At 37.7% G+C, this 12,152-nt stretch overlaps 1 protein-coding gene across 9 annotated transcripts in view; it reads left to right on the forward strand.

Annotated features, from left to right (window-relative positions):
* Nucleotides 1-12,152, forward strand: part of TRAPPC9 (trafficking protein particle complex 9) — a 457,529-nt gene that overhangs the window by 63,118 nt on the left and 382,259 nt on the right. For all 9 annotated transcript variants that reach the window (XM_027645593.1, XM_027645592.1, XM_027645594.1 and 6 more), the window contains 2 exons: nucleotides 2,875-3,038; nucleotides 9,583-9,735. In XM_027645593.1, coding sequence (XP_027501394.1) covers nucleotides 2,875-3,038; nucleotides 9,583-9,735 — 317 coding nt within the window. The remainder of the gene's footprint in view (nucleotides 1-2,874; nucleotides 3,039-9,582; nucleotides 9,736-12,152) is intronic.

Below are 12,152 nucleotides of genomic sequence, written 5' to 3' on the forward strand. Positions count from 1 at the left end.
GTTAGATCTTTTTTTTTCAAATGGAACAAAGCCAGCTCTTTGAACCTGAACTCCTGTGTAATGCTCTGACCTTGTCATCATTCTGACAACCCTCTTCTGGACTTGCTTCAATAAATCAATATTTCCGTGGTTCAGGAGGGGCCCAAACTCAATACCATAATACAGAAGAAATAGGGTTTAGAGGTACAGGAAGAATCAACTAAAATACCTTCCTTATACACTCACCCAAAAGGACACAGTAGTACCACATGTGGGTTGTTGGTGTGGGTTTTGTGAGTTTTTTGGTTTTTTGTGAAGAATGTGCCTGACTAATTCCTGGATTTTGGAGACACCCGGTGAGGCACTGATTCAGTTCCATTTCTGAAGCTCTTCAAGGTGCAAGAGCATTCACCTACTAAGCTACATGTTGATCATGATATCTTAGAGTCCTACCATTCATCTACTGTTTGGCAAAGAGTTGTAAAAGTACAGAGTTTCATGGTATTTTTTCTTTTGTTATGTTTTTTCTTTTTTAAACAATATTCCTTTTAGCTGTGGAGCAGAAAACAGCCTTTTGTAACTTACAGCCTTAATAGCTCAAGTACCACAGGGGTTGTTCTATTGTTTGGAAAATCCCAGCTCTGTTTATGATCCTTAGGATGATCATCAGTATTGTATGATACAAAGAGTTATATATGTGTGTATATATGTGTAAATTTCTTTAAATTTATTTTACTGTGTTCTTCACAATGACTTTCTGATTTTTCCATGCTGGATTCTTCTTTCCTGGTGTGGGATGGGCCATGTTGATGGCACTGTATTACAAAACTATGAAAGTAATACCCTAATGAAGACAGCAAAATAATAAAATGCTGCAGTTGGGTTATATGTTGGTAAATTCCCTCTAAAAATTCTGCTAGAGATTGAATTTGTGTGGTTTGGCTGTAATCAAAATTAATATTGGCTATTGAAATACAGAGGGACTTGCAAATATTCTTAAATGTGTATAATATCTGCTCTTTCTCAGTATATGTTCAGCTGACAATCTGCTGAACATTATCTGCTGGAGCTGAGCTGACTTTTCTTAATTTTTTGCAAAATGTATTTATTTTTGAAGTATTTGAGATAATCTTACTACTGTATTTATTGCCTTGCTTCATTGTAGGAGAAACTGCTGGTATGTAGGAAAAGGTTTGTTTGAAATGACAAGGGTTTATAACTGTCTATAATTTCTTCAGCAGTTGACCTAATAGTCAACTAATAGTCAATTTTGGGGGAATAGTCATATCAATAGTAATTCCAGGCCTTCCTAGGCAGACCATAATGTCTTGTTAGAACTGTAAAATATTTTTTTCTTGATCTGTGTCATGGGAGATCAATTAAATAAGCACAGTTTAGCAGGAGCTGCAATGAAGTTTGCTATGTGTTGGGAATAATTTTGTTTCTATATTTCTTTCATTGTTATATGTATCTATAATTTTTTATAGATTATATACAGATTATTTATGAATTAATAAATGTATTTGTGCCATATATTAAATATATATGTGCCATATATATTATTAATATATTGAATTATTATAATACTGGGTAAAACAGTCTTGATGGAAAAAATCTATAAAGTAAGAAAATTGAAGGAAGGAAATGGCAAATTTATAAATAAAATAATTAAAGACTTCTAGTATGGATAAACTAGGACAAATATCAGTTATTTTCACGAGAACAGAAAGTTTGGAAGCTGCAGGCCAGTGTGCCATGTGTTAGAGGTTTTTCTCTTGCTGAGTACTTCCTAATATACTGTAATAACTGTGCAATGCTGTTATGCTCAAAACCTTGTTTATGGGCAAAGAGGAGTCCATAAGACTTTATTCGTTTGAATAAGTAATAAGAATTTACTGTTTGTAAATCCCGTGTGTTACCAATCCCATCCAGGAATCATTATTAGTGCAGATGTAATTATTACAGAAGAAAGAAAAAGAGAGAAAAATATTCTATCCAGAAGAAGAATCACTAATAAATACATGTCCACTTATACAGCAATTGACAGCACCATTTGTTTTGCTTTTTTGGATGCAATTCCCTGATACTTTTGTCTAAGCGTGAGGGGAGAAATTCCTTCTTTCCTGTCCCTCCACACGCCCGGATTCCAGAGTGCTGCAATGATAACGATCCCTGACAGTACATTTGAAATGATCAAAAGATCCCCCTTTCGAGTCCTTGTCATGGATGTGCTCTGAAAGACTGAAATCTGCTCCTGTTTGTGGAGGCTGCTCATCTCGTGGGAAGGGAGGACAGAGTGGAAGGGAAGGACAGCAGGAATACCTGCCAAGGGAAATTACTGAACCCGGGTTTACCAACGGATTTATTGGTCATTAATCTCAGTAGCTTTTGTCCCTATGTCCTTCTGACCACTTTGCATTGGCACAAAAAATCCAGTAGAAACCTCTACCCATCTGTCTTGTTCTGCAACCTCCTTCCTGCTCTAAAGAGTTCATTTCTAGTCACTATTTCACCTTTCACGCAGGGAATTTCTCCCATGAGGTCCATGCCCTGCACTGTCCACTGAAACTGCTCATTGTAATGACCTGCTCTTCCTTTTTTTTTTTTTCCCCTCTTTTCCCTTTCTTACAGTTTCTGCAGCAGTTTTAACCAGCTTTCACAGTTAGGAATACATATTTTATACTGTTTGAAATCCGACTTGTCTTATGCATAAATTATTAACTTTTGTTTTAAAAAATGACCCTGGCTTAAATGAGAATGGAAAATTATATCTAATCTTCAGAGTTTCAGAGCTGTAGTTTCTGAGTCTTCAAAGAATAGTTAACAGAGTAACTTGAACAGGCTTTTAACATTTTCCTCACAGTATTTTGTTTGTCTGTGTGTCACATTTTGTAGGTCTGCTCATACTCTTCAGCCTTCTTCAGGGGATGAAATCTCCACTAATGTGTCTGTCCAGCTTTACAATGGAGAGACTCAGCAGCTCATCATTAAATTAGAAAATATTGGAACAGAACCACTGGAGAAACTGGAGGTCACAGCAAAAACAGTCAACACCAAAGGTGTGTATGCTGGTATATATTTAGAAGTAATAGTGATCACTTCTCTAATAAAAGGAGAACTAGTTGTTTTATACTTCCAGCTCAGTTTAGACTAAATATCATAGTCCTTGTTACAGAACTAATATAATTCAGTTCAATTTTTCTGTAGAAATGAAAGAGAATGTAAGAAAATATAGAAAGAAAATGAAAGAAATTGTAGAACCATCTGTGTGCCAAAAGGTCACCTGCTTTTTGGAAATCTGTATTTCTTTTTAGTATTACTTGGGGAGAAATTCCTCAGGCAATAGCTAGTGAAGAGGAAGAATATTGTGTCTAAATTATTTTCTCCTTATGTCTAAATATGCTGATTAGTTCATTAAATAAATTACCATTAGCAGTAATGTTGTCCTACTTGAGGGAGTGGAAGTAAATAAGCATATTTCTCTCTTACTCAGTGAGCAATAAGAAAAAAATGGGATAGAAGACTTGAAAAGGCAAGGCAATAAATAAAACAAGCTGTTGTGAGTTAAAAGAATAATTGAAGCTGTGGAAGAAATACAGCACATTCCCTGTGTACACTTAATTCTCTTTAAATACTCTTTCCATGTTAGTATTAAAAAGTAGTCTGATAGGTGAATCCTGCTTTTGTTTTGTGATGTATTTTATTTTTTTTGGTTTGTCCTCTGAGACACTGTTATGAGAATGATATTAACAGAAGAACTACAGGTGACAAGCAACATAATCTTTACTGACAGTAGAAATACCTTATTTTATTGCAGGTTTTATTCTGTCAGTGCCAGAGCATTAAGATGCAGTGTGATACCTTGTGATTTTTGTTCATTTCAGTATTCAAGCTCATGACTTTTTTTATAACAGAGTATCCTCTTCTCTGCAACCTGAGAGAATAGGAGTTGCCAATCATCTCAAAATAGATTTTCAATCTGAGACTTGTTGCCAGGAATAATTTTACAAGTGGAAATGTATGATGACTTACTGTTCTTATTTCAGTAATTCCAGCATGCTCCTCCTGTGCCGGGTGCTGGATGTATGGGATGGAAGGACCAAAGAGAGCACTCAAATGGAGAATGTCATGTAATGAAATGTATTAAATGTTGGAATATATGGGCTCACGAGTCACATGTTATTCAGACCCTTTGTACAGAATGTTACACAGTTAATTGGTTCAGAATGTTGAGAAAGAGACTCATGTCAACTTTAAAATCATCTCTCCAGTACAACTTTTGTTAAAAACAATGGAGAAAAAGGAGAAGAGTTGATAGACTCAGCTATGAGCTTAGTAAAACTTCTAATTGTACTGGATCCTGTATTATTTTTCTCTATATGAAATGTTTCTTTATCGGAAGAAGGAAAATTTCTGATTAATAAGCTGTAAGCATACATCCTCAAAAAACATAACACTTGAATCACTGTCTCAGAAAAAGAGAAATGAGAGTGAGTTTTGAGATGCACTGAGTGATACTTGTTCAGAGAGTGTGAGAACTCTGCCATCAGAATCACAGAATCATAAATGTCCATATGGGCAGGGACCGCTGGAAATCATCTTAACCTTCTTTTGAAAGCAGAACTTGGGATTAGCTGATCCTAGGTCCTGTCAGGCAGAATCTTCAGTTTTTTGCACTGTCTCACAGAAGTGAAATGCACCCCTGTATTTGGAACTGTCTGCTCAAGGTGAGCCATGTTAATGGAGGAAAATACAGCCTGAAATAAGTGTAACTTTTTGCACGACTGTGTTGTGGGTACAGTGTGAAGTGCTGGAAAAGGCTGCCCATGGCAAAGAACTGATGGTCCACATTAAGCATGTAATAATTATGTTATTTCTAATGTGATTGCATGTAGGTGTTACAGAGGATCATGGAATCAATCATTACATGGTTTTGGGTGGGAAGGGACCTTAAAGATCCAACCCCTCTGCCATGGGCAGAGACACCTTCCACTAGACCAGGTTGCTCCAAGCCCCATCCAGCCTGACTTTGAACACTTCCAGGGATGGGGCAGCCACAGCTCCTCCAGGCAACCTATGCCAGGGCCTCACAACCCTCACCTGTAAAGAATTTCTTCCCAGTATCCAATCTAAACCTGCTCCCTGTCAGTTGGAAGCCATTCCCCTTTGTCCTGTCACTCCATGCCCTCAAAGTTCCTCTCCAGCTCTCTTGTATCCCTTTGGATACTGGAAGGGGCTCTAAGATCTACCCAGAGCCTTCTCTCCTCCAGGCTGAGCAGCCCCAGCTCTCCCAACCTGTCTCCAGAGCAGAGGGGCTCCAGTGGCCTCCTCTGGACTCGTTCCAACAGGTCAGTGTCATTCATGTGTTGGGGATGGACCTTTGCCTTTTTTCATGGGCTCTCTTCCATTTTAGTTATGATCATAAATTGGGAACTAAAGATTTGTAGCATCAGCAGCTGCTTTTGGTGAATGCCACATGCCTGGAACTAATGGGGGTACAACATTAAACCATCTCTGATAGCAACACAAACTCCTGATACCACACATGAAGTTGGGAGCATATACAGATGCTTATGGACTGTCTGTAGTGTGTTAAGAAGTTTTCTCTTGGATGTTCTTTACTAGTCCTCAGCTGAAATGTGCCTGTGATTTAAGCTGCTCAAGATCTTCTTGAGAGCTGTTAGACCCTTTCATCTGCCTGACCATGGCTTGCCTGCCACCTTGGAAGCCCATGAGAGGTTGTCTGATTTCAGCAAAATAAAAAGAGCTTTCAGTCATCCCTTGTTTCACCTGATTTGCTTTGGTTCTTTCAGCCTTGGCAGTTCCTCGTAAATCTCTGGCAGCTGCTGCAGGGCTGCCTGCCTGCCCGCCATTTCCCTACCTTCTTTCTGGGGCCACAACTTTTAGCACAAAGATGAATGCTGCAAAATAGCAAATATTCTCTTTTGCTGTTGTTGGAATTACTGGATGGGATCAGTGACCCGACCTCCCTCATTTGTTATGTTAGCTGTTACAGTCAGTCGCTTTTCTGGAGGAAGCTGACTCTTCTGGCATTGTTTTCAGTGGTGTTTTGCTAATGAGAACCTCTGAAGATCAGACTTTCACACTTGATTTCCCTTACTTCCTCTCTTCTGTTACTTTCAGGTTCAGTTCTCTGGGTTTTCCACTCTGGCCCTCAGATAAATGAGCAGAACTTGCAGCTCACCCTGTGCAGTTCAGAGAGGATATCACAGGGTTTTTGAGTCCTTTAGCAGCTGCATGTTATTGGAGCAGGTCCTGAGGCACATCAGCAAAAGGGACTTGTCATGCTGCCACAATGGACACGTCTGTCATGGCTCTTGGTGTCTCATTGCACCACTCAGTCTGCCAGGCTGTGGTGTCTGTGGGTTGGACATCACACATACACGCTGTCAAGGTGAACTCTGTGTTACCTCGTATTGTCTCTCACCAGTTCAATCCTTTTTTTGGAAAGATGACATGAAAAGCTGAATGCCTTTCCCACCCTTTGGCTCCAGTCAACTCTTGTCAGAGGCTTGTTATGTCTCAATTAGGGAGTGCAGTCCAAAGGCTTTGAGAACCCAACTATTTGATCCATTCAGGGGCAAATGTAACATTGATGTTTTCATCTTGAGGCCCTGAGAAGAGCACACCAGGCATTCTTAGCTTTAGACCAGCTACACATGCTGAATGAGCCTGAATCAGGAAGGAAAACCTCACTGACCTTTCTTAGAAGTGACTGACCTCTGGAATTTAAGTAGAGAAATAAGTTCACCTGTATTCTTCCTGTGGTCTTTGAACACATCTACCCACAGCCTCAGCTGTTCTGCTGTGCCAGGCCATAAATGAAAAGTCTGCTCTGAGGTCCAGGCAACCCATTTGAAGAACTGTGAATGTCCTGGAATAGATCTATTTACCTTTTTTTTGCTAAAGAAAATAAACTCAAATTGGAGTGGGGTTGTGTTCCATGGAGAGTGGTGAATGCAGGCAAGACTTTTGTCCAGTCAGTCCAAACATCCTTATGAAGGCAGGACAAGGAGTGTGGGTAATCCAGCCCCATCCAGCTGCCCTGGTTTCACTGTCTGGGTTTCCCAGCTCAAATCTTTTCCTCTCTGTCCCCACCGACTGACTGAGATCAGGATCTTGCATGATTCTTACTAACTCTTTTTTCCACTCATTAGAGCGAATGGTTCATGAATTTAGAGCATTTTTTCTCTCCTGTTAGGGATAGTTGCTAATTTTCAAGAGGAGACTCTGCTGGATACATTTACATTGTGAAGAATGTAACAAGTCCTGCAGGTTCATTGCTGTCTACCAGGTCTTGGGGAAGTTAAGGTGTATAAATACCAATGCCTGTGCATTCAGAACTGATGGTTATTTTGGGGTGCAAAAAGCCAGATTTACCAGGGGACTTAAGATTGAAAAGAATTGAGGAATTGAGGTTCTTGTGATTTCAAAAGACCTTTCTATTGAGTTTCTCTATACAAAATGTCAGCGTGGATTTTTTTTTTTTTTTGGCAGACTTTAAAATCTATTAAGAGTTAGATTGGCTTAGAGTAGGCTAAAATTGGGTTGTGGGTAAGCTGTTATATGGTATTTGTTACAATTTTAGTGATTTAGTATCCAGTAAAATGATGAAATAAGCTCTTGACTAACAATTGCTTGTATCATCAGGTGTTTGCTAAACACAACTTTGGGACTCGAGAAAGAACTGAATGCAGGCTTGCCCCAAATTAGTCTCCCACTGAACTGAAAGACCTGAAGCCAAAGTATAATTTACTGTAATAGTGATTCCTGAACAAGGTGAACATTATTAAACTGTAAACTAGTGTCAGATAAACCTAAACAAGATTATTCTCTGCAGCTTAACTTTTGGCTCAGGCATTTAGATCTTCTGTTGTAATTACAGGTGTTAATTAGAGAGTATCTGCAAGGGCTATTCTCACTTCAAAAGTCTTTTTACTTGTAGTATCTTCAAATAAATCTAGTTAATGAAAACACATTTTGGAAACAGTTTGGTGCTCAAGTGCTTGGTATATGTCCTTCATTCTTCATGCTGAGGGAAAACATTCCTTCAGTATATTGGTTTTCTACTTGTCAGGAAAAGGGTATAGAGATTGCTGTACTTACTGAGCCCCTTTTTTTTCTTGAAAATAGAAGAAAATCAGAATAGTGATATCGTTACAGCTAAATCATTAGATGAGATGGAGGTGACTTTAGGGACATAATTATTAGGATTTTTTTATTTTTACCTCATCTTTGTCCTTATAAAGAAGTCTGTACTATTGATTTGATGTGGAAAGGCACAAGACAACACCTGATGGTCTGTGAGAAAAATATATTTCAGGCAAGGCTGTTGTTTAGGTAGTTAATGAAAAAATATTCTCTTTTTTTTCCCCTCCTTCACTAGAAGGGGGACAGTTGTTTCTGAGCAAATCAACATAATTTGGAATTCTAATTTTTTTTTGAGAGAGATCCTTTGTTCTAGGTTGTAGTTGTTTGGGCAGTCTGCCCATCCTGTTTTCTCACACATGACTCTTGAGTGATGGTTTTGGAAAGGTTCTGAGATGCCTCAGATCAACGTGCCCTTAAATCCAGTAGCCTGGGATGAAGTAGAGATGAACTGTGTGACTTTCAGTGGTCCCTGTTTTGCAAAGCTGTGCTCAAATGGTGTTTAATTGAGCCTTTAGAAGAATTCTCCAGTGTACATTGCAGATAATATGCTTTGCTACAATAAATTAATAAATATAGTTTTAGGATTCTCCCAGTCAAACCATCATGCTTATTTTATGTATTAATAGACTTCTTTTTGTAGTGTTTAGCGTTACATGGTCTTGCAAATATTAATGAATTTGTGGATGGGGTAGTTGACCCTGGCCAGAACAGAAACCCCCACCCAGTATTGATGAACAGTAAATATTGGGGTTTTTTTCCTCATATTATGTTGGGCTTAGGAGAGAGGAGCTAATAATTACAGATGCCCCAGCTGATGTAGACCACTGATAAATAATTCGTTAAACAAATATCTTTTAAAACAGATTAATCCTGTCTGGCAGCATCCTTCATGTTTGGGTCTTGTGTACTTTATACTTCTCAGCTTTAAGAAAGGACTTTATAAAAAAAATTAAAACAAATAGGCTTTTTAAACCTCTCCATTGCTCAATAAGTAACTAAATAATGATGTTACATGTGCTTCAGAAATTTAACTGATTTAGTTTGGTGTAATATTTTGATGAAATGTTCTCTGCACTGATGTGACACTTCCTGGGTTCAAGTTTGTATGATTCAAAACTACATGAACTTTTAGCACGCCTTCAGGCTGCATTTGAAGTGTATATTTAATGGTGCCTATTGTGCAATGTTTTTTTTCTGGTAGTGATCTTCACTCAAATTTATGTTTTGAGCTTTGTGATCTGCATGCTTCCGATTCAGTGTCAGTACCCAGTAACTTCTCTGTCTTTCTAGTGTTACATTAATTTTTAATACCTTCATTCTGAATATTTTAAGCAGAACGTGACAACATTAATACTCTTTACAACAGTTCTAAACTGAAACTTCATTAATGCAGGGGTTATGTTCATGAAATATTTCCTTATTTTGATACAGAGAAGCTGTATGGGGAGTTCCTGAGTTGGAATCTAGAAGATACCCTTTCCCAGTTCCCTCTGAAACCTGGAAAGATTGCAACATTCACTGTAAACATTAAAGTGAAGCTGGACTTTTCATGCCAAGAAAACCTTCTGCAAGATCTCAGTGATGGTGAGTTTTTAATTTCTCCTTGTTTAGGATGCTGTTTTGTACTTCTGGGAAACACTTCTCTGATTGCTGTGCCTTTTGTGCTGTGTGTTTGTATATTTGTGTCTTGTAATGCAAAGACAACCCTTTGCTGAGCTGTAGGGATTGAAGAGGGAATTTTTGTGACAGCTCTGGGCATCGCAGTCTGACCTGACTTTCCCACCACGAGGCCTTGCCCTGCTATCTTTTTAAATCTTTCTTGACAGAGTGTTTTTGATGTCTCTTGTGTCCTTGCCTTATGAAGACAAAGAAAAATAATTTACAAATATTAGTGGACTTTAAAGAGAAATAACAGTGGGTTGATTATTTAGTTATCCAAGATTGAAGGATTTTTGGTTGTTGCTGAATGTGGTTTTGTCAGAAGTGACATCCTGAAGTGTAGGGCATAATCCCTCTAATATTTGAACTGTAGAGAAAGTCTCATGTGCTTAAACTTATTTTGAATAAAAAAAAAGCCTCAGTGATTGCTTGTATTAGAGCTATTTGGTATTACAATTACCAGATACTTGTAATAAGGATTTCCTTTTTATGATAAATGCACTGTCTCACTGAAGTAATTGTTCTACTCTGTATTTTTTCAATTGCTTGATATATTTACACTGATTAAATTAACTTGACAAAACAAGATATTCCTATATTTAAAAAAAAAAAAATCATTAGTATTTGGATTTTTTCCCAGGATCCAATTGCAGATATGTATTACCATTATAAGTGATCTTAAAAAAATAAATTTTTTCAGTATAGGAAAAATCAACATAATTACATGCAGAGCTTATTAATGTTGAATAGGACTGATTTCTGTGAGTTATCCTGCAAATGCATTTAGACAGAAATTATATTAATTGCTAGTAATGATTAAAAGCCTTCTTTGTTTTTGAAACCTCCCTGCTGTAAAATAAAAAAAATCCTAAAAATATTTTAGGACTTAGCTGCACAAACCCCACAGTGTTGCTACACTAAGGTTTACTTTAGAACCTTTTGAAAAAGCTGATAGTGGAGGAAGAGCATACCCTGATATTGTGAAAAGAGAGGGGCCAAGGAAATGAGGCTTTGAGAAAAACCCCTTGATAGGAAATGCCCTTCCATAAAAGTTTTATATATATATATATATATATATATATATATATATATATATGTGTATACACACACATATATATACATACATACATATATATATTTAATATGTCCTTCATTTGCCCATTCTCTAAAAACCTCTGGAGCTGTACTTTCCCAGCAGTTTTTCAGAAGAAATAACATACAGACAAATGCTGTAGGAGGAGGAGATAACACTCTTCTTGTATTTACACCGAGTGGTTGTGGGATTTGGGATTTGGGATATGCATTTAGGCCTCTGTTGTTTGCCTGTATCCAGCTCTTATGAGACCATATATGAACAAAATCTTTGAACATTTTTACCTTATTATTTCTGCCTCCTGCTTCTCTGAAAGGTTGTGTAACTGAAGCCTGGAAACAATTCAGCCTTTCCTCGTTCAGTGATGATAAAGGATTAGAATCAGTCAGTGTTTTGTTAGAACTTTGGTGTCTGTGGGTGCTCTGTGCTCTGTGTGCTTTGGAAGTGTTATTACAGATGCTAAGTATATTGACAATTTAGCTGCTACTTTATTTTTTATGTATTGTTTTTAACATCACAAATGCTGTACTTTCTGAAGAGGTAGGTAGGAGCCTGATGTGAAAAACAGTAAAGAGCCAGAAAAATCAATGGCAACTATGACATGACTTTTAATCATAAGGCAGCTGTGGTACCTTTTTCTTTTGAAGACCAACCACATTTACAATGATGATCAAAATACTTTTGTCTCTTAAAAGTAATGCCCTTAGCAGGGCATCTGTTACTTTCATCTCTTTTCATTTGCTGCTGAAATTGTTTCCTTTTACACTGTTTGTAATCAGGACATAGTACAGAAGGGATAGATTACTGATGCTTCTGATGATACACTTATCCAATTGGAAAGTAAACTAAGTTATCAATCAAAATTGCTGATCTAATTCGAGTGTGTTGATGCTATACTGTCTCATAAAGAAAAATGTTGGATGTTTTTCTAGATTAAAGGAAGCAAAACCACATGAGTGGCTGTGCAGGATCAGATCAATGGCCATCCAGTCCAATATCCTGGCTGTGATACTGGCTGACAGCAGATGCCTGTGGGAGAATATAGGGAAAGCTGTGCACGTACACACTGCTCTCCTTCAAATTGTGCACATAGACACTGCTCTCCTTGAAATTCTGTACATAGACACTGCTCTCCTTGAAATTGTGCACATAGACACTGCTTTCCTTGAAATTGTGCACATGCACACTGCTTTCCTTGAAATTGTGCACATACACACTGCTTTGCTTTAAATTGTGCACATACACACTG

Source organism: Corapipo altera, unplaced genomic scaffold (assembly GCF_003945725.1).
Source record: "Corapipo altera isolate COAL_440 unplaced genomic scaffold, ASM394572v1 51, whole genome shotgun sequence".
NCBI classification, from domain to species: domain Eukaryota; kingdom Metazoa; phylum Chordata; class Aves; order Passeriformes; family Pipridae; genus Corapipo; species Corapipo altera.